Source organism: Hemitrygon akajei, chromosome 26 (genome assembly GCF_048418815.1).
Source record: "Hemitrygon akajei chromosome 26, sHemAka1.3, whole genome shotgun sequence".
Lineage (NCBI taxonomy): Eukaryota > Metazoa > Chordata > Chondrichthyes > Myliobatiformes > Dasyatidae > Hemitrygon > Hemitrygon akajei.
In genome coordinates, this window is record NC_133149.1 from 23,854,219 (window position 1) to 23,873,920 (window position 19,702).

The 19,702-nt window shown below is 42.0% G+C and overlaps 1 protein-coding gene across 5 annotated transcripts in view; it reads right to left on the reverse strand.

The window, feature by feature from the left end:
- robo3 (roundabout, axon guidance receptor, homolog 3 (Drosophila)) overlaps window positions 1-13,776 on the reverse strand; it is a 569,123-nt gene extending 555,347 nt beyond the window's left edge. For all 5 annotated transcript variants that reach the window (XM_073029734.1, XM_073029732.1, XM_073029730.1 and 2 more), the window contains exon 1: window positions 13,250-13,776. In XM_073029734.1, coding sequence (XP_072885835.1) covers window positions 13,250-13,415 — 166 coding nt within the window. In that variant the 5' untranslated portion in view covers window positions 13,416-13,776. The remainder of the gene's footprint in view (window positions 1-13,249) is intronic.
- Window positions 13,777-19,702: the final 5,926 nt, after the last annotated feature.

A 19,702-nucleotide genomic window follows, 5' to 3' on the forward strand; every position in this document is an offset into this window, starting at 1 on the left:
CCTTATGCTCTAAACGTACCATAGAAGATTCTTCCAGTGTTTGACTTGGGTAGATACAGAGTTGATATTTCCCCTGGCTGGGGTGTCTACATTTAGGGTTCACCATCTCAAAATAAAGGATCAGTCATACAGGATAGAGTTCAGGAGAAATGTCTTCACCCACGAATTCTGAAGCTTTGGAATTTTCTACCCAAGAGGGCAATTTTACTGCATTGTTGGGAAAATGCCAGTGTTGTAACTGTACTGGAACAACCTGGCTTGATGTATGGCTGGGTCTGGAGCACAAGTCTTGTACTATTGAACTAGACCCATGCCTTTTGCGGTATTCAGTGCAATCAACAATCATTTTGAATGTCGCCTCATTTGGAGAGTGGTGAGGATCTCAGGAAGAAGATGAGATGAATCATCTCCTGGCATATCTAAATCAATACAGTTGTGAAGGCTTCAGTATTGCCTTCAGTTTTCACATGCTGGGATTGCCATTGTTAAAGATGAGGATGCTCTTTGAGCCTCCTCTTCCTGTTACCTATTTACTTGTCCAGTCTGGCCACCCCATTTCCTTCACTGTTTGATCAGCTTGATAAATGGTAGTGTTACAACCATCCTGGTTATGGACATCAAGGTCTTCCATCCAGAATGCATACTGTGCCTTTTGCTACCAGGTTGTTTAACATGGAGAAGCAATGGTTCCTCCAGTGAGAGAGGACAGTACACAGTAAATAGATTTCCTTACCCATGTTGGACTCGATCTCATGAGTCAACATTGTGGACTCCCAAAGCTAGTCCTCATCTGGTTTACCACTGCCAGTGGAACAGGATACACATAGGGGTTGTAATGGTGGGGTCTGGCACATTGCTAGTAAAGGGTGATTTTCTGAGAACAATTATGTTAGGTTGTAGTTAAATCACCTGTAGAACAGCTTCCCAACTTGGACACAAGGTTTGCATGAGAGAACTTAGCAAGGTAGACCTCATTGTCCAGATTTGTGGCCCTAGTTAATGCTAGATGATCCATTTGGTTTATCTGGACAGCTTGCCATGCTATAACCAATGACACATTGCTATGTCTGGATTCCATTAAAGACCAGATTGAAGAAGAATCACAGATTTCTTCCTTGTTGGTGAATCGGATGGGTGTTTTCAATTCAGTACATTCCTGATCATCATTACTAGGATTGGTTGATCTTTTTTTTAAAATCCAGAATTTAAATTCCACAGTTGCCATGGTGGACACTGAATGTGTCTCTGGCCATGTGTGTATTACCAGTGTATAATCTTATGACCATCTTGAGCAAGTCTACATGACTGTTCAGCAGCCAGAACTACACTGAGCGATAGATCATGGGGCCCAAGGACTACCTCCTACCTCTATGGCTGTTCACACCAGTTTGGGGTCCAACCACACCAGCAGTGCAGAGATACTACAAGAGCTGAAGAACCAGGATAGTAGTGGAGGAGATAACTGCTGCCCTGAAGATGAGACTTCTGTTGCCTGTATTAGTGTGGGAGGGATGGCACATACCAAGCTAGATGTGGAAACATACTTGCATTGCAGGATAACCTTGCACTCTCAATGTGAAGGACTAGCAGCAAAGAGATCCTGAGCCTAAAAGATGAGGCAGAGTCTGGGTAGCCAGGACTACATAGCAATTACTGGGCAGTGTCCCTGCTCAGCACCCATAGTCTTATCTCCAAGCTAAGCAAAGAAGACAGATTGTCGACATAGGATACAGAGACTCTCTGATAGAGCTGTCTCTCACTCTTTCTCTCTCTTTTTCCCTTTCCTCCACTCTCTGCTTCCTCCTAAAGAGTGTGAAAAATCATAGTTCCCAAGGTAAAGCAAGTAACTCTCTCTACTTTTTAATCATTTTAATCGAATGCAGCAACAAACAGGTACCAAACCCTAGACAACACTCAATAATCTCTCACATTCTGTCTTGCAGGTTGACATGCGTCGGTTATAGCACAGAAATGAGTAAGTCCCTGATGCCATAACTTTTTCACTATTTCCCACCACAGGAACAACTCAGTCCTCTGTGCAAATTCCACTGATCTCAAAGGATCTGCACTGGGCAAGTGTCAGTGACTGAGAGCTTTTATGCTTTGGGTAGCAGTTCAATATCAATGTCTAGTATTGACCATTGTAACCAATTCATCGGAGAATCATGTACATCACAATCTATCAATCAGATTGATGTGCAATGGATAAGGTGATGTACTGCTAGGGCGGGTGGGTGGGGGGAGGTAGGGTGTGATGTGGAGCCAGCAGTTGAAGGCACAAATGTTTAGTAACAAGAAATTCCTCATGGAACTGAAAGTGGAATTCACTTTAAACAAGTGATCATTTCATTATGGGCCATGGGAAGAAAACATGGTTTCATCAATACAAACTCCCATTTCACTTTTTTAACAAATTTCATGTTGTAATATCATGCACAAGGGCATAGTAATACTTTTGATAAATTCTTACTCATTTCTGCCACTTTCCATCCCAATCTTATAAGTATCCTGACTTGCTGAATCACGGCAATTTGAATCCAGAAGGATGTAAGAAGTTGCAGATGGTAGTATATCCCTCCTCACCATCAAAAGTATCTACATCAGGGTTTCCCAACCCTTTTTTATACCACGGAGCCTTACCATTAACTGAGGGGTCCATGGACCCTAATCCAACACTTAGGAAGGTCTCCTAGGACAGGCTAATGCCACCAATGTAAGGCTATAGGAGCAGACTGAACAAAGACTTCAGGTAGGAATCAACATCACATTATAAGTCACAATCAATTATTATTATTGTCACAACAGGTGTATTGAACTTATCCCACAATCACTAGCCTCTTTATCTGGAAAACAACACTCCTTGATCAGTAGCATCAATTTAATCTCAAGTTAATCATCTAGAAATGCATGCTGTTAGTACTATACTCAGTGAGTCATCCTTGGTGAATAGCAATGCCAGCAGCTGGCACACCAACTGAGACCTCCCTTGCTGCATTGAAATACATGACGCCTCAATATCTGGCAGCTTGGCATCTATGCAGGTGAAGTCAGAGCTGAGGTGAGGCAGAGTACAGAAGGATGGAGTAACAGCAGTCTGTGCACGTGCAGATGTTTGTGAGAGGGCAGTAGTTTCATTAATCTAATGCTCACCTCCATATACAGTAACTCATGCGGTCATTGCTCCATTGTGCATGTTCTCACTTCTGGAGGAGGCCAATGGAGCCTCTGCCTGCCAGACCTTTCCCGTAGTAACCCTAGTGGGACTCTTGCCCACAGCCCTCACCACCTCCATACAACGAGCATCTCTCATTGACCAGGACCTCCATCTTTTGTGGAGTGAAGCACACTCTCTCTCCTGCGAACTTCAAGGAAGCCGGAGCATCAAATTTTGCTATTTGATGGACATGGTTTCCAGCCTAGTAATATTTTTAAATGTAATTACTCTGACAATGTAGAGGACAATTTTCACACGGCAAGGTTCCACAATCAGTTGAATAATGTCATCGAGAGATGCTGATTAAGAGATAAATACTAGCAGGAAGAAATATTCTTCATTGCTGCTATTGGGACTTTTACATTCACCTAAGGGTACAGAGAACTCTGCCAATGACGATCCCAAGCCTGGCTGCAAAAGGAGGAGTGGGCATGGGATGAGCAACTCCATCCTGTAAAAACCCAGTAGTACAGAAACACCAGCAAAATTTCAAAAGACCTTATTCCTGAGAGAGGAAGGATCTTCGCCTAGAACATGTATGAATTTGAGTGGTGAAAGCAGAAGCCATAGGGCCCATCAACTTTTGGCCCAGGACAGAGGACCTTGAAAAGCTGCTATTGACGGCCTACACCCCAGTAAAGGGGTGATGGGATTAAGATGAAGGAGAAGAAGAAGAGTACAGGGGACCATGGGATTCATGTCTTTTATAAAAGGAGAAAGCTGTTAAAATGCTGCTGTTCTTCATTGCTAAAGTATTAAGAATATCACACCCCATGCAAGACTCCCTTCTGCCTTTAACAGTAAATTGTCATGTGTCATTTAGTTAGGAAATACACATAGGACCTACCTTAAGTCCACTGCCTACAGTAAGATAGCAGATGTCGAATGGATTGAGTGTGATGTTCTGAAATCTCGTTTGGTCCAGCATTGTAGTCAATGGATATATGAGATGGTTAGGGCTGGTCCGAGATCTGATGTCAATTTCCTCCTACACATTATCACAGTCTCCCCACATAAACCACCTCAAAGGAGGAGAGAACCTGGAGGCTTGATGTAATGTACGGGGTGTAGAGAGGGATGAGATGTCAAGATGGGTGAGATGTAGGGGTGGTGTAGGAAAGGCTAGTCAGTGCCTGGCACTTAGGAGTTATATCACAGCAGGGTGGAGGATCATAGCAAAACCAAACTGTGACAGGCCATTCACATGGATTCATAGAATGTTATACCATTGGAGGCTATTCAGCCCATTTTGTCTGTCCTGGTTCTTTTGATGAAATAGGAATCCCATCATACATGGCCTCCTTGATATTTTTTCTTCAATTGTTTATCCCATTCTCTTTAGAAGTCATTTTGAGCTAGCTTCAACTGCCTGTTCAAGCATTGCTGATTGCAAAAAGCCACTGTGCAAAAGAAATTAGATTTCTTTCCCAGCCATAAAGTGCTTTATGCATTTCTTGTGGATGACTGCTCACCTCTCACTGAAGACAAATCTACAGATCATTACCACCCTGTACTGGAGCCACGCAATCACACAGCACAGAAATCGGCCATTTGGACCACTCCGTCAACCCTGATCATCAGAGTCTGTACCCTTCCCATTCATCAGCACTTGGTCTGGAGCCTTCTATGCCCTCACACTTCAAGTGTTCTTAAATGTTGTGTGTGCTTCTATCACCACCACTCTCCATATTGCAACCATCTTCTGGGTGGAAAACAGTTTCTTCAGATCCCATTCAAATCTTTTAACCCTTACCCTGACCCTATGCCCTCTAGTTTTAGATACCTCTGCTATGGGGATTCCTTTTCTTTGTTACGTACCCTATCTGTGCCCCTCATAATTTTTCACTTTCAGGATGTCCCTTACCTTCACTGCATTGAGCAAAACAGACCTAGCCCATTCGGTCTCTCCTCATGACTGAAATGTTCCACCGTGGTGAACCTCTCCAGTTCTTTGCTACCTTTTCCGTTCCCACTTCCCTCTTTCTAAAGCTTCAGCAAAAGATCTATCGAAGATGGATTTCCTCTCCTCTCTTATTAGATTCCTTCCTCTCCAACCCATTACCTTTCCTACCCACCTGGTTTCACCTATCACCTTCTAGCTATCCTCCTTCCCCTCCCCTCACCTTGTTATTCTGGGATCTCCCGTCTTCCTTTCCAGTCCTGATGGTGGGTCTCGGCCTGAAACGTTGACTACTGGTTCATTTCCATAGATGCTGCCTGACCTGCTGAGTTCCTCCAGTATTTTGTATGCATTACAGAGAAGATGTTTTTGGAAGATGACACCAGTTTTACCTTTAAGAATCACATTGCCTACCTACCTCATCTCTTGTTCAGACCTTGGCCTCAGTGAGCCACATTAAAGCAACAATGGCACCAAGGCACCAGCTGCATTATTGCACCTTCCCTTGAGCGAGAGGAATGTTGGCACCTCACCACATGTGATGGAGATCCGACAGCATCATTCTCAAAACAGTTCTGTTTGGTTTAGCCCTGGCCAGATATTACTGTTGAGCCCAACTCAAAGTGACTTCCCATCGCGTAGCATACCTGGATAAACAAACTGATGCAATCATCAAATTTTGTGTTGTGCGGGGAGGGATGGATGTCTAAGCCAGTGACTAGCAAGTCAAAACATAGTTTAAGACTTAAGGCTGTGGAGTGAGATCAGAGCTTGAGTGCAGATGGATTTTAGCCACTGATAAAAATTCATTTGGAATCATAGCAGCCAGCAAAGTGTCATTGGCAGCTTAGTCCATGGGGAAAGTGAGTGTTAAAAGAGTTTGGGAAGTTACTTGTGCTTTGGAATTTTTCAGACCACCCATCTTTGTCCAATGGTCTACTCAGGGTGTAAGCAAGATTCAAATCACAACACTTCATTTGACACTTCAGTAACCACCGGAAGTCAGAAGTCACTGACATATGTCATGAAATTTGTTGTGTTGTGGCAGTAGTACAGTACAATACATATAGGCATCCGTTAGTCTCGAGAGACCATGGATTTGCGCCTTGGAAAGTTTCCAGGGCGCAGGCCTGGGCAGGGTTGTTACATAAAAGGTTACACAAGTGACAAAAATAAATAGCAAAAAAGAGGAATAATAAGGTAGCGTTCATGGTTTCTTGGACCATTCAGAAAAATGATTGCATACGGGAGGAGGCTGTCCTAAAACATTGCATGTGGGTTGTCATACCCTTCAACCATCAGGCTTCTGAACCAGAGTGGATAACTTCACTCACCTCAATTCTGAACAGATTCCACAATCTATGGACTCATTTTCAAGGACTCTACAACTCATGTTCCTCAGCATTATTTATTTGTCTGTGTTTCATTTGTAGATTTGTATTTGCAGTGTGTCTTCTTTTGCACACTGGTCGTTTGTTAGATTTTTTTGTGCATAGTTTTTGACTGATTCTACTGTAGTTGTACTACTGTGGACGCCTGCAAGAAAATGAATCTCTAAGTAGTAAGTGATGACATATACCTTCTTTGATAATAAATTTACTTTGATCTTTGAATATTGGCTGACAACCAGCGTTCCAAAGACAACTGCTGGTCATCACTTCTTTGTGCTTCGGCATACCCGGTGTTACATGTCGGCAAAGTCAGACAGGAAGGTCTGAACCAGCCCCAATAAGTGGATCTGCAAGGAAGCTTACTTAGCTTGACATCCAGAGGACAGACATCTGGTCACCAAACCCATTCACTTGAGGTGTTCATCAGCACCTCCGAGAAAGGTGAGTGCAGTTATGGATTTTACTTAAAGTTAAATTTTACTGAAGTTAATATTTTAATTACTTATCTATGTATTTGTTCAGTGTCAGGCTTTAAACAAAAAAGGTTAAATATTTTTCTCTCTCCAGCCAGCACACTGCTGAAGGCTACCACGGCTTTCGGGGGGGGGACACACACGAGACCCCCTGATTGCCCTGCCTGACTGACAGAGCCTGCCCCGCTCACCCCAGACCTGTCTGCCTCAAGATGTCCGTTCACCTGGCCCTCTGCATTCCGAGAAAATACGGATCAGCAGGACCCTGGGTGCAAATCGAGGCCGTGGATGAGTTGAGTCAAAGGTTCATTTTTACGTAGAGCAATATTTTGTAGGCTTTGTTTAATATTAGGAATGAATAAAGCTAAAGTAATTTGAAAATCATCTCAGCTTTTTTAAAAAAGTCTTTACTCCGGGAAGAGGCTCTGTTCGGAGCATTTATCACCCTCGCACCGGTGATAAATGCTCCAGTGTGGGTCGACACTGGTACTCCACCAGCCTGGACTTCAAACCGGGTGTCTCCATAGTGACAGACAGTCGGATTACAATGTGCACTCGTCTTGGAAAACCATCAGCCTTTGACTTCTAACCTTCGGAATAGTAACAGGCTTTCAGATTGCAATCAGCCAATTTGCATGACACAGGGACACATCGATGTGCGCGCCCCTGGTGCGCCTGTCAAATACAGCCCATCCATTAACGGATTATAAAATATCGACGACCCATGCAAATAGGAAGCAAGGACAGATAAACCAAGGCTGGAGCTGACGTGCCCGTTTAAAGGAACGGATTGTCTTGCTGGTTTCGGCAGCTTTGAAACGTGTCTGGACAGTGAGGTGGCCACCTGCAAAATACAGGAGGAGCCCGTGACAGAACAACAGCGGAGGGTGCTGAGCGACAGATTTAGGGGCAGAGAGTCAGCAGCAACTTCCAAAGCATCAACACGTTCGGAGGGAAACAGATATAACAAGTCCGGACAAGCTGAGATTCTTTCCGTTAACGTGGAGTTGACAGAAGTGATCTTTGGCATTGCGGTAAAGTACAACAGAGCGGAAGTAGAGATAGCCCCACTCACGCCTTCAGTAGAAATAGAAGTAGGCAATTCAGCAGAAACATCTTCACCCAAGGAGTAGTTAAAATGGGGAACGTGCTCACATACTGGTTGTAGCAAATAAAAATATGTAGTTTATGAAAGGAAAGAGTGCACAATAGATATATTGTATGAAATGAATTGGGAGGCATTTCTTGTAAAGCACAATCACTCAGCATATAATAGTTGGGTCAAATGGCCTGATTCCATGTTTAAATTATGTAACACATTACTGTTTCAAACAACTACAGTACACATTATGATTTATTTACTGGGTCAAGTGGAATCATAGTGTCTTTGTTTCGGATCCAACTTATATCTTCCACTTCAATACCAAAAATAACAACGTTGCTTAATTTAAATTCCATCAAGTTTGAAATAGTTGTTCTCTCCTTCTGTCCTGCCTCCCTGAGCGGGCACCAGTCTGACCCACTTCACCTGCTGTGGCCAATGGGAGCTGCTGAGATATTTGGCCATCAGGGGCTGTGGCAGCCAATACCGTGCTGCCTTCACTGGGTGCATTTTCTCTCTCTCTCTCTCTCTCTCTCTCTCTCTCCCCCCCCCCCCCACCAAACAGGACATGATAGCAGCTCCTCTAGAACACTTTCTCACTGTTACCTGAGAAGACTAAAGCCTATTGGAAGATCACCACAGCTGAAGTCAACTGATAAGCATCACCTGCTTACTTTGGAAAGAAATGATTCACTTTTAAAATGGATCACTTTACCTTATTTACATCCAGTGTTCAATGAAACTTAGGCCAACGTGAATGTAGTTTTCATCATTAATTAACCTGCATTCTGGTGACCTTGCACATATGGAGAATAGTGGCCAGTATCTGCTGGGTTGATTCCCACACATCTCCAAAATAGTGATGCAAAACCTTTTACAATTGCCTAAAGCAATGGCTTAATTAAATTGGTGCCAGTGGTGGTCTGATCCAGAGGACGGAGAGAACAGCAGTCGCTCAGTAGTGCAATGTAACTCCAGCCAATGTCATGACCACACTCTTAGTTTTGACCTAGAGTGACAAGCATCACCAACAGAGCCAACTTGCGATCTCAGACTGTAATATCCACCCCCCCCCCGTGCAGTTATTTAACCAGTGTACACATCTCTACCTCAGCACAGTGTCAATAAACTGTAAACTCTACTGAAATTAGAGGGTTTATTGAAAGACTGATAATCTCCACTGTATTGAAGGTTAAATGTTTCAGGAATAAAATTAACCTCTCCATCTAGGGACTGAAAAGGCACCTTTGACATGAACAAAGATCTTTTAAGTTATTAATGAGAGATATAGTACCCCAACAAAGTTAGGCAAAACCTTTCAAAAACACAAGTTAAGTCACAGGTGGAGTTTTGTGGCCAGTTCATGCAGATCACTTTAAGAATGGTGTTAGGATATTAAATGCAATGTAGAAGGTGTTTCCAGAATGGCATATTACTGTGGAACTTCAGGAAAGATTTAGAATGGAAGATACTAAGGGCAAAAGTGTCCAAAACTTGAAGAGGTCTGAGAGAGCAAATACAGAAAAAATACTTTAAATAGAAGTTTTTTGTAATTTGTAGATGCAGAATTATTCATTAACAAAAGAACCAGAGGTGATCAGAGGGAAATAAAATTATGGAGCAAGTTGTTATTATATAGCATTCACTGTCTGAGAGGATGATGCCAGAAAACTCAATATAACTTACAAGGGAAAATTGGGTAAATATTTGAAGAGCTTTTCTGTACCAGGGAAAGAACACAGAAGAGGGATGAATTGTAGAGATATTTTAAATGCCAACACAGGCACAATGGGCCAAATGGTCTTATTGTGTGCTCTATTATTTGACAATTTTATTCTATGACACTAAATGAGTTTTTCTCCTGGTAATGAAATTGTATACGTGTTCTGAATAAGTCGGCTCACAATATCTCATCAGGCAATGCAGAGTGTTTTCTCAAAGCAATCCCAATTTAGAAATTCTAAGCACATAATTCAGTTCCACCAAAGAAATATCCTTATTCTTTAATTCTGCTCTTTTGTTAAAGTCATACTTCTGCTTTGTAGAAATTACTTTTATGCCCTCAATATGTCCATCACCTTCAGCAGCCGTACCTCGAACTTTGTCCAGTCACACAAGCGCTGCCCTCTCACTCAGGATCCTTTGTATTGACATGATCCTGTTGCAGGAGATAAGACAAAGGGCAGATGTGTACAACTACTGCTCTATAACTGGGTATGGCTGGTGATGCTGGAAGATGAAATCAGAGTCAGGACAGGAATCATCTCAGGGTAATTGCCCTGACTTGTTTCATTCCTAATCTTTTTTCTTCTCAAGTTACCCAAAGTAAGAGAATAAAAAATTCCTCTTAATTCTCCATGTAAGAGCTTGGAATGAAAAAACAGCTTGCAAATTATGCTTTTAAACTGTGGATAAGTCAAGCGCAATGCTAGTGATCATAGACTACTCAGTGAAAGTCACTCAGGAGGAAACCTTGTAAAATAATCCAGGGGTTGTCTGGTTAATTGTAACACTACTACCTCTCTCCTTGATTCAGATCAGCCAATTTAACACAGAATAGGGATTAACTATAGGATCTTTCGGTCTGTGAGTCCCAGTGCCATGCTAGATAATCCATTAAACTACCAATTGGCAGATTAATCTTATTTTCTTTTTAAAATTGCTAATACTCTTAGAGAAGGCCATACATAAAACAAAAATGTAGAGCATTTTGCAAACATTCCACAAAAGTGTGACCTGAGAAATGGACAACTCATCAATGCACCAAAAACAGAATTGTTAAATATTGAATATCACATACAACAATTTGTTTGATGAAATTTTAACGCCACACACACAACAATAGAAAAGAACCTGGTGGCTTCACCTAAAGATCATTCAGTGAAATAAAATGAGTACTAACCCTTTGAGAGCAGCACCAGCAGTTCTTCATCATAATCATTATCACAAGATTAGACGCTCAATTTATTCAAAGAATACAATTAACAAAGATTTGCTCTTTGCATTTCTAATGCTTGGGGAATTATGTTTCCTGGTTTGCTTTTATACAGACGGAGGGTTCGACATTTTGTTTATTGAAGGTACCTGGGGAAGAATTTTTCTGGAAAGAAGGGTGTCATTAGATCCCATTCATGGAAGTCCCCTTGTCTGACACTGTGAAGACTACATTTATATTCTGTACATAGAATCAAAAGAAGTGAGAAAGCCATTCTGCCTATCATGCTCTCAGCATTTAAAGAGCAGTGATTGTTCCTAACTCCAATTACCATTGGTCTAGGTCCATAAATACATTGGTTGTAGTTCCTATCTGTGTATTTTTTTTTGAACTGCTGTTCTGACACCCTTTTAAAGAGCCAGTTCTAGATTCACAACAGCCCTTGTTGGAAATACATGCTACCAGCTCCCTTCTGATCCATTCATCGATTACCTGAAATCTATGTCCAATAATTCTTGACCTCCTGGCTAGGTAAATAGGTCCATCAAATTCATGATATCCAAACCCCTCACTATATAGACCTCAATTAAATTGTCTTCAACCTCCTCAGTTGTAAAGAACCCCATTCCAGCCTAGTCAATGCTCACTCACAGTTAAGATTCTTCATTCCTCACAAACCTCATTTGTACACAGACTTCACATACAGAGCTGGTGTGAGCCAATGGTTTTGTGTTCCACAAAAAACCTCTTTCTATTTTTCTTCATTTAACCTCTTCTATATAACACGTTATTGTGTTCTGCTCTCAACTAGGGGCTGAATTACTTTCTCTTCAATCACCCCATTTGAGTTTCAAGACATTTCTTGGAATGCCTTAAATTCTCCTCTTCAGGCCAATGCCAAGGCTGAGCCCCACATGAATTGCTTCACGTCTACAAGCAAACCAACCATTTAAACCTGATGTTTTGTTGATCACAGATGAGGGAAGAGTTTTGACTGCAACCTTCTCTCCTTTGAAGGTGGAGAGAGAGCAAGGGTGAGGGAGGCAGGGGAAATAGTTGTTCATCCCAGATTCGGCTGATACACCATGACAATATTCAGCTCTCACCATCTTTGCTCACAGCTGGATTTATTTTGCAAATCTTCATTTGAGCTTTCACCATTCTTTTAAAATAAACAATGTCATAGAATTTAGGAGTGTTGGATCAGATGTTTGCAGGGTGGGGTTGGTGTGCACAGTCAGATTTTTTTGAAGAATTCCATAAAATATTTACTATGTGCCAGGCTGGTGTGGCAGGAGACATCACAAACATTTAGTCCTTTACCTACTTGTCTTCTCAGTTACATCTCCCCGATTACCTTTTATGGCAAAAGTGTGAAAATAGACATTTAAAGCATTGATTGTGGTACATTTCACTCTTCCTTCCAAAGGGGAGAGCAAATCTACTTTCACTAGAAAAATCTGTTTTATTGATCCAATAAAGAAGCCAGCAGTCCCTCAGTTCTCAACCTTGATATTAGGGTATATGGTTTTGAAATGAGATATCAGCTAACACAATCCTACAGTCAGTGGGGCTTCCAATCAAGATAGTAATATGAGGAAAGAGTGCTTTAAAGAGGTCACAATCATTTCAATTGCAGGTCTCACACCATATACCCTGTACAGTAGTTGTTAACCACTGAAATTACTGTGAACTCTGAATTAAACAGATTCTTTATGTAATATATATAGTCTAATATCGTTAGATATCACATCTTTCAAAAATATTATTTTAAGAATTATTCATGAGTGGCTAGAAATTGATTTGTAATTATATCTTTATTACCAAGTTTAATGCTGAGATAATTCTTATTCTGAAAAAATAATCTGTGCAATAAAATATTAATAAGAATTTCATAGCAATAAAAAGGTTTTATGACAGCAGCTGTTGTAATAGCTGGATGCCCGGAATCAAACGGAAGAGCAGTATAATTTAAAACATAAATTTGTTTTTGATCAAATTTAAATTATACTCGAAGACAATTACGATACGGATTAACGGACTAAACTTTCTCTGCCCTACAGTTTGCAGTGTTCAGATCTTGCCTTGCTAAGCTCATCGTTTAAAGTTTGTTAAATCACGAGCTCCTTACCCCAACTTCGGAGTACTTAACGGTAAAATATCACTAAGCACCCTTCTTCAAACTGGCGCTTTCTACAAGAATGTTTTAATCACAATTTACAGGGGCGACTCACCGTTGACATAAGTCAGATTTCCACTGTCGGTGACGTTTTCTCCGAAGCTTGACAGGCTGGCGTTGTAAACGAAGAGCGGGTCGGTTGAATTAGCGGAATCGGCGGAGATTGAATCCGCAAAAAGGTTCATTTGAAGTAGTGTTTTCAGCAGATATCTCAACATCATGATTACACATTAGGTTATTTTTAAGAGAAATTTATGTTAAAAAGAAAGGGGAAAATTGTGCGGGTACAGCTCAAGCGAGGCAATAGTGGAGGTCTGGAATGTCTTCACTGGACTGTTCAAATAACTTCAGTCTGTGCTGCCTAGCCGTTCAGCTCACTGAGGCTAGCAGTCTGGTGGGTTTTTCACTCTTCTCTCTCGCTGCTCTCTCTCTCTCTTTCTCTCTCTCTCTCTCCGTGTCTCTCTTCCTGTGAGTGTATGATCAGGGTCCCTCGGGGGGAAAGTAGAAACCAGGTGCTTGCACCAATAAATGTTTAATTATGAGATTAATAAGGCTCTCTGGAGAGCAGAGAGGAGAGCCGTGAGTCACGCACAGTACTCTGAAACCCAGCGTGCTGAGCTGTGATGGTGGGAAGGATAAAAGGAAACTCCATCCACTCCACCTCGGCGCAATTCCACTTTAATGAGAGGATGGGGCAGACCGAAGAGATTTCCTTTTGTTACTGCTGCAAACTTTAATTCGTCTTCACGCCACTACGATGCAGAAGACCCCACTCCCAAGGCAGAGGCGGTGCTCGCTTTTTTGCGGTTATTTCCCCCAAATCAGCACTCTGTTTTATTCTAAAGAACACTTGCCCTTTTATAAAACAAAAGAGAAGACAGGCGGAGAGTAAATCGTGTCCCCTCTCACAATCAGTAGTTGAGATTTTTTTAATTCACTGCTATTTGCATATTTTTCAATGCACCGTTCACATATCCCTTAATTGCATTTCATACCCACAGCTCCACGTACGGCACTGCACCTTAACCCTTTCTAGGGTAAATATTAAAGTCGAAATTTAAAAATAAAACGCGATTACAAGATCAATATTTATGTGATGCTTTGATTTAGTATCAACTCCCTGCTTCGCTCACGTAGCATGTTGAGTTGCCCAGATGTTTTGCTTCCTGTTTTATACTGATGGCCCCGTCCCATTCCTGCCTCTGAGTGATTTAACCTGGGATTTGTTGGAAGGCGAGCGCCACTATTTGTGGTCCTTTGACCGAAATAGGTAACTGAGAGGAGCGAAAAAATGATGGACACTAGCTGTTTTTTTCTGCGAGTGTTCGTGGTATTCAACGCTTTGTTCCTGATTATCTCCCCCTTGAACTTGCTCTATTTAATTTTTGCCTGCACGTCTCCTCACCATTCGCCCATGCCCGCTCTCTCCTGGACATCTGCCCTCCCAAGTGTTGGCCTTGCAGTTTTATGCTCGACCACCAGAGGTCACAATTTAGACATTAGGCATGTCCAGATGAGGGTGTTACAATTGGCTGCCTGGAATTAACCCTTTCGCAGAATCTGAATTATTCTGCATTCTATTCGGCATCTTGGATTCTCCTGAAACAAAATGCAACGTTTGTTTGTTTTTCCAAGTATGTTGAAATATTCATTGTATTAAAACAGACACGTGACAACTGGGTTTGGTCATCTCTATGTTGTTATACTGTCAACTGCTGTTTGGTTTAATTCTGCTTCCTCCTTTCCCTTCTCCCTATTGGACGTTGACCTTTGCTGCAGTGGACATGCACAAAGCTCTGATGCTACTTGTTACGCATGGCCACTCCCACCAGCCTGAACAGCAGAAGGTAGAGAGGTTATTCCACCATAGGGAGCATCTCATCTCATAGAGAGCATTCTAACTGGTTGCATCACCGTCTGGTATGGAGGGGCGACTGCACAGGATTGGAAAGAGCTGCAGAAAGTTGTAAACTCAGCCAGCTCCATCATGGGCACTCGCCTCCGCAGCATGGAGGACATCTTCAAAAGGTGACGCCTCAAAAAGGCAGCATCGGTCATTAAGGACCTCCATCACCCAGAAAAGCCCTCTTCTCATTGCTACCATCAAGGAGGAGATGCAGGAGCCTGAAGACACACACTCAACATTTAGGAACAACTTCTTCCCCTCTGCCATCAGATTTCTGAATGGAAAATCAATCCATGAACATCCCACCTCACTATTTTTCCCCTCTTTTTGCACTAACTTAATTTAAAATGTTTATATATACACACACACATTGCAATTTATTTTTATTATCACGTCTTGCAATGTACTGCTGCTGCAAAACAACAAATTTCATGACATATCCCTGTGATATCAAACCTGATTCTGATTCATATGAGACCTAACTTCAATCCTGACCTCCGGTGCTGTCTATGTGGAGTTTGCTCGTCCTTGCTATGACAGGGTGGGCTTCTTCCTGGTATAATAGTTTCCTCCCACAACTGCACCTACTGAATAATGAAAGACCTGGACAGAATGGATGCAGAGTGAATGTCTCCGTTAATGGGAAGATCTATGATCTGAGGGCACAGCCTCAGAATAGAATGGTGTCCCTCTAGACTGAGATGATGAGGAATTTCTTCAGCCAGACAGTGGTGAATCTGTGGAATTTGATATTGCAGAGGGCTGTCATTTGGTATATTTCAGGCAGAGACTGATGGATTCTTGATTGGTAAGAGGTTTAAGGATTATAGGGGAAGGCCAATGAATGGAATTGAGTGTGTAGGTGAGTTGTGCAATCTGAGTGGAGTTAATGGAAATGTGGGGTAAATAAAATGGTTTTAATGTAGGATTGGTGTAAATGGGCATTTCATGTTCGGTGCTAACTGTTCGGAGACAAACTGCCTGTTTCCATGCTGTGTGACTTTATCTGCATATGAGGATGAGTGGGTGAGACCCAAAATTTCCCAGTGGCTAATTTGGCTCTATGTCCTTAGACACCACAGTAGCTCACAACACTACCCTAGACTAATGGGAAATCCCAATTTCAGATTAAGCTAAATAAACTGATTGGCTAGAAAAACATAATGCATGGCATAGAGATTATGATGGATAGGGAAGGTTTTGGCTCTGCCAAAGGTCTGTCCTGAATTCACATCACTGCAAAAGGAAGTTTCTTGATCCATTTTGTTTCTTCATCCAAAGACATCTATTGTAACCCCTGCTTGTTTTATTTAATTACAGGTGGTTGCTCACCATGCCAGTAGATGTATTTACTCTGATCAAGATACTCTTAGTACCATTGGGCAGGCCATTGATTGATATTGATATTGATTGATATTAAACTAATGAAACAGACACCATTCTCTCACAGGAAGAGGCTGCCAAATGGACAGAGGCAAAGATATCAAGTATGTGCTCAAAGTTTCCTTGAAGACTTGCAACAATCCCTTCCTGGGAATGGATGACTGCTCAGCGTAGAGAAGGAGCTGTCAGGCTGGTATTGAGAACCCTGAGACCATGCATTGGGTGCACACAGAAACCTTGTGTAGGTAATGGAATGTAGGTAATCACCTCACACACTTCCCACTCACCAATTGGCTTGTGTGGAGAAGAGTCTGTGACTCCAACATTGGCCTCATCTAGTCACCTCAAAACCAGACTGGAAGAAATAATGCTTGGCCCCTAGGGACTGCCTAAGAAAATGATTAATTACTCTAATGCCATATCATCAATCTGAAACATTAACTTTTAGTCTCCTTGCCCTGGAAGCTGCTGAGTATTTCCAGGATTTTCTTTTTTCCCCCCGATTTCTACAGTTTGCAGCTTTTTACCTTTGTGTTAATTATTCTCTGTGGGAAGTATTTCCGGACGTCAGTCCTAAATTTGCCTTTTACTATTTTGATTCTTATCTCTTTGGAATAATTGCCCACATTCTGCTTTAATGCAGCTCCATGCAGGCTTTCTTCGGCTTTGAGGCAGCTATGCTTCTTTCCCCCAGCCCTCCGTGAACTCCTCAAGCCCTGAGGTTTGGCTGAGTCGGTCCCGCTTCTGACATTTAGTCTTTTCCAGGATCTGGAACATCAGGGCCATCTGGCCAAAAAGAGAAAAACAATTAGACATTGACCCCAGGGATTTATCATCTGATCATAGGGTGTAATATGGATTTGCAAGTAGGGCTTTTGATCAGAAGGTAAGAACCAGAAGTAGGAATAGATCATGAAATCACTTTTATCCATGCTGCCATTCATGACTGTTCTTTTAACTCAGTACCACATCACGATACTAACCCCATATCACTTGATTTCCTTAAGAGGAAAAGGGTAAGCAGGTTAGAGGGGATCTAAGGGAAAACTTTTTTCCCCCAGAGACCATTTGGGATCTGGAACACACTGCTTGAGAAGGAGATAGGGGCAGGTGCTCTCACAACCCTTAGGAAGTATCTAGACAAGCACATGAACTGCTAAAGTTTAAAAGGCTACAAGCCAAAACTAGATTTACACACATCTATTATGATGCTGTCTATGCCCCTCATAATTGTGTACATCCCTGTCAGGTTCCCCTTCAGCCTCCTCTACTGGAGGGTAAGTGAACTCAGCCTATCCATAACTGATTCTTAAACCAGGAAACGCTGGCCAACACGGGGAAAAGAAAAATCCTGACCAATGACATATTATTGTTTGAGTGCACACATTTCTTTAAAGCAATTGGAAAATGAGAGAATTAGACAGCGTGTTGATGTGTTACATGGCTCCAACCCACACTCGAGGCATTCTGGCAAACAAATTTATTTTGATATGGAAGGAGTATCAAGCATAACTTTCAGAGAGGAGTCACTGAAACATGTGAAAAGACATTGCTGACAGGGATGGATAAAGAGCTTCATTCACAGACTCATTTCTCTAACCACTCCAGCTCGCCCTCCTCGTTACTTCAGCTCTAAGCTCAGATCTCTTCTGATTTTAATTACTACATCTCTGACAAATATCCTTTCATCTATCATGGCATTGAACTCTGAAATTCCTTTGCCACTCCAGTCTTCCTTAAAACAATCTCTCTGGCCATATCTGGTCTGTTTCTCTCTTTGGCTATGGATTTATGTCAAATTTTACCATTCCTTTCTGTTTGTTCATACTCATTTCTGGGAAATTTGCAAATGCTAAAGGCACTACTTAATTGCAAAGTGTTGTGTTAGAGAAGAGGGAGAGTGACAATTTGATCTGCTCTTTTAAACAGGATTTAGGATCTGAATGGCCGATTCTTGTGTCATGTGCGAGGAACGGCTTACAGCTGAGCTGATGATCCTACTGAATGAATTTTCAATTAAATGGTACCCGCTGAATGTCATGTACTGTATCTGCAATCAGGTCTGAGACTCATTATTCTCTGCCCAGTGCAGCACCTGGAGAAAGGTGGCGGGTTCTGGTTTTGGAGAACAGTGATTAGGTCTCACTCCACGTGCTGTGTATACGTGCCTGGAATGAGTTGTGAACTTTCATCACCGCTTGCCTTTCCTTTTATTACCTGGCTCGAAGGATTCAGTAGCATTGCAGATGCACGTTGGCTCAATTCATTGAGAATTTTAATGAGGCTATAGCTAAATATTGAGTGAAATTGATTCAAGCGGCATAAGTAATAACCAGCTTTGCATGTTGTACCTTAGAGTACAGTGCATTACTGACCCACAATGACACAGAATGTTGGCTTTGATGAGGAATAAGTACTGCTTCAAAACTGAGGGAGGAAAGAGAGTGGGGTGACACAATGTTACAGCAGTTAGATTTAGTCATTATCTCCAGTACTGCTTATGTGGAGTTCTCACAGAGCTTCGCTGTAACTGCACGAATATCCTTCAGGTCATAGTCATAGAGAACTACAGCACAGCAAAAGGCCCTTCAGCCCATCTAGTTTATGCCAAAGTGTTATTCCAATGGCCCACACCTGGAACATACTCCTCCCATCCAAGTGTTTATCCAAATTTCTCTTAAATGTTGAAATTGAATCCACATCCACCACTTCTGCTGATAGCTTGTTCCTCACTCTCACCACCCTCTGAGTGAAGAAGATCCCTGTCAGGTTCCCCTTAAACACGTCATCTTTCATCCTTACTTCTAGTCTCACCCAACCTCAGTGAGAAAACAAGAGAAAATCTGTAGACGATAGAAATCCAAGCAACACACACAAAATGCTGGAGGAACTTAAGAGGCCAGGCAGCATATATGAAAAAAGTGCAATCCACATTTCAGGCCGAGACCCTTCTCCAGTCCTGCCGATGGAGAAGTGAGAAAAGCCTGCTTGTATTTACCCTATTTATACCCTGTATAATCATCCCTCAGTCTCCTACACTCCGGGGAATAAAATCCAAATCTATTCAAGCTCTCCCTATAACTTAGATTCTCAAGTCCACAGCAATGATATTGGAGAGGAGCATGCTTGTGGAATATCTGCCCTTAAATCACACAGCCTAATTGGACTGGAATTTGCTGTGTGATATCATTCATGAACATCTTTAAACAATATAATTTT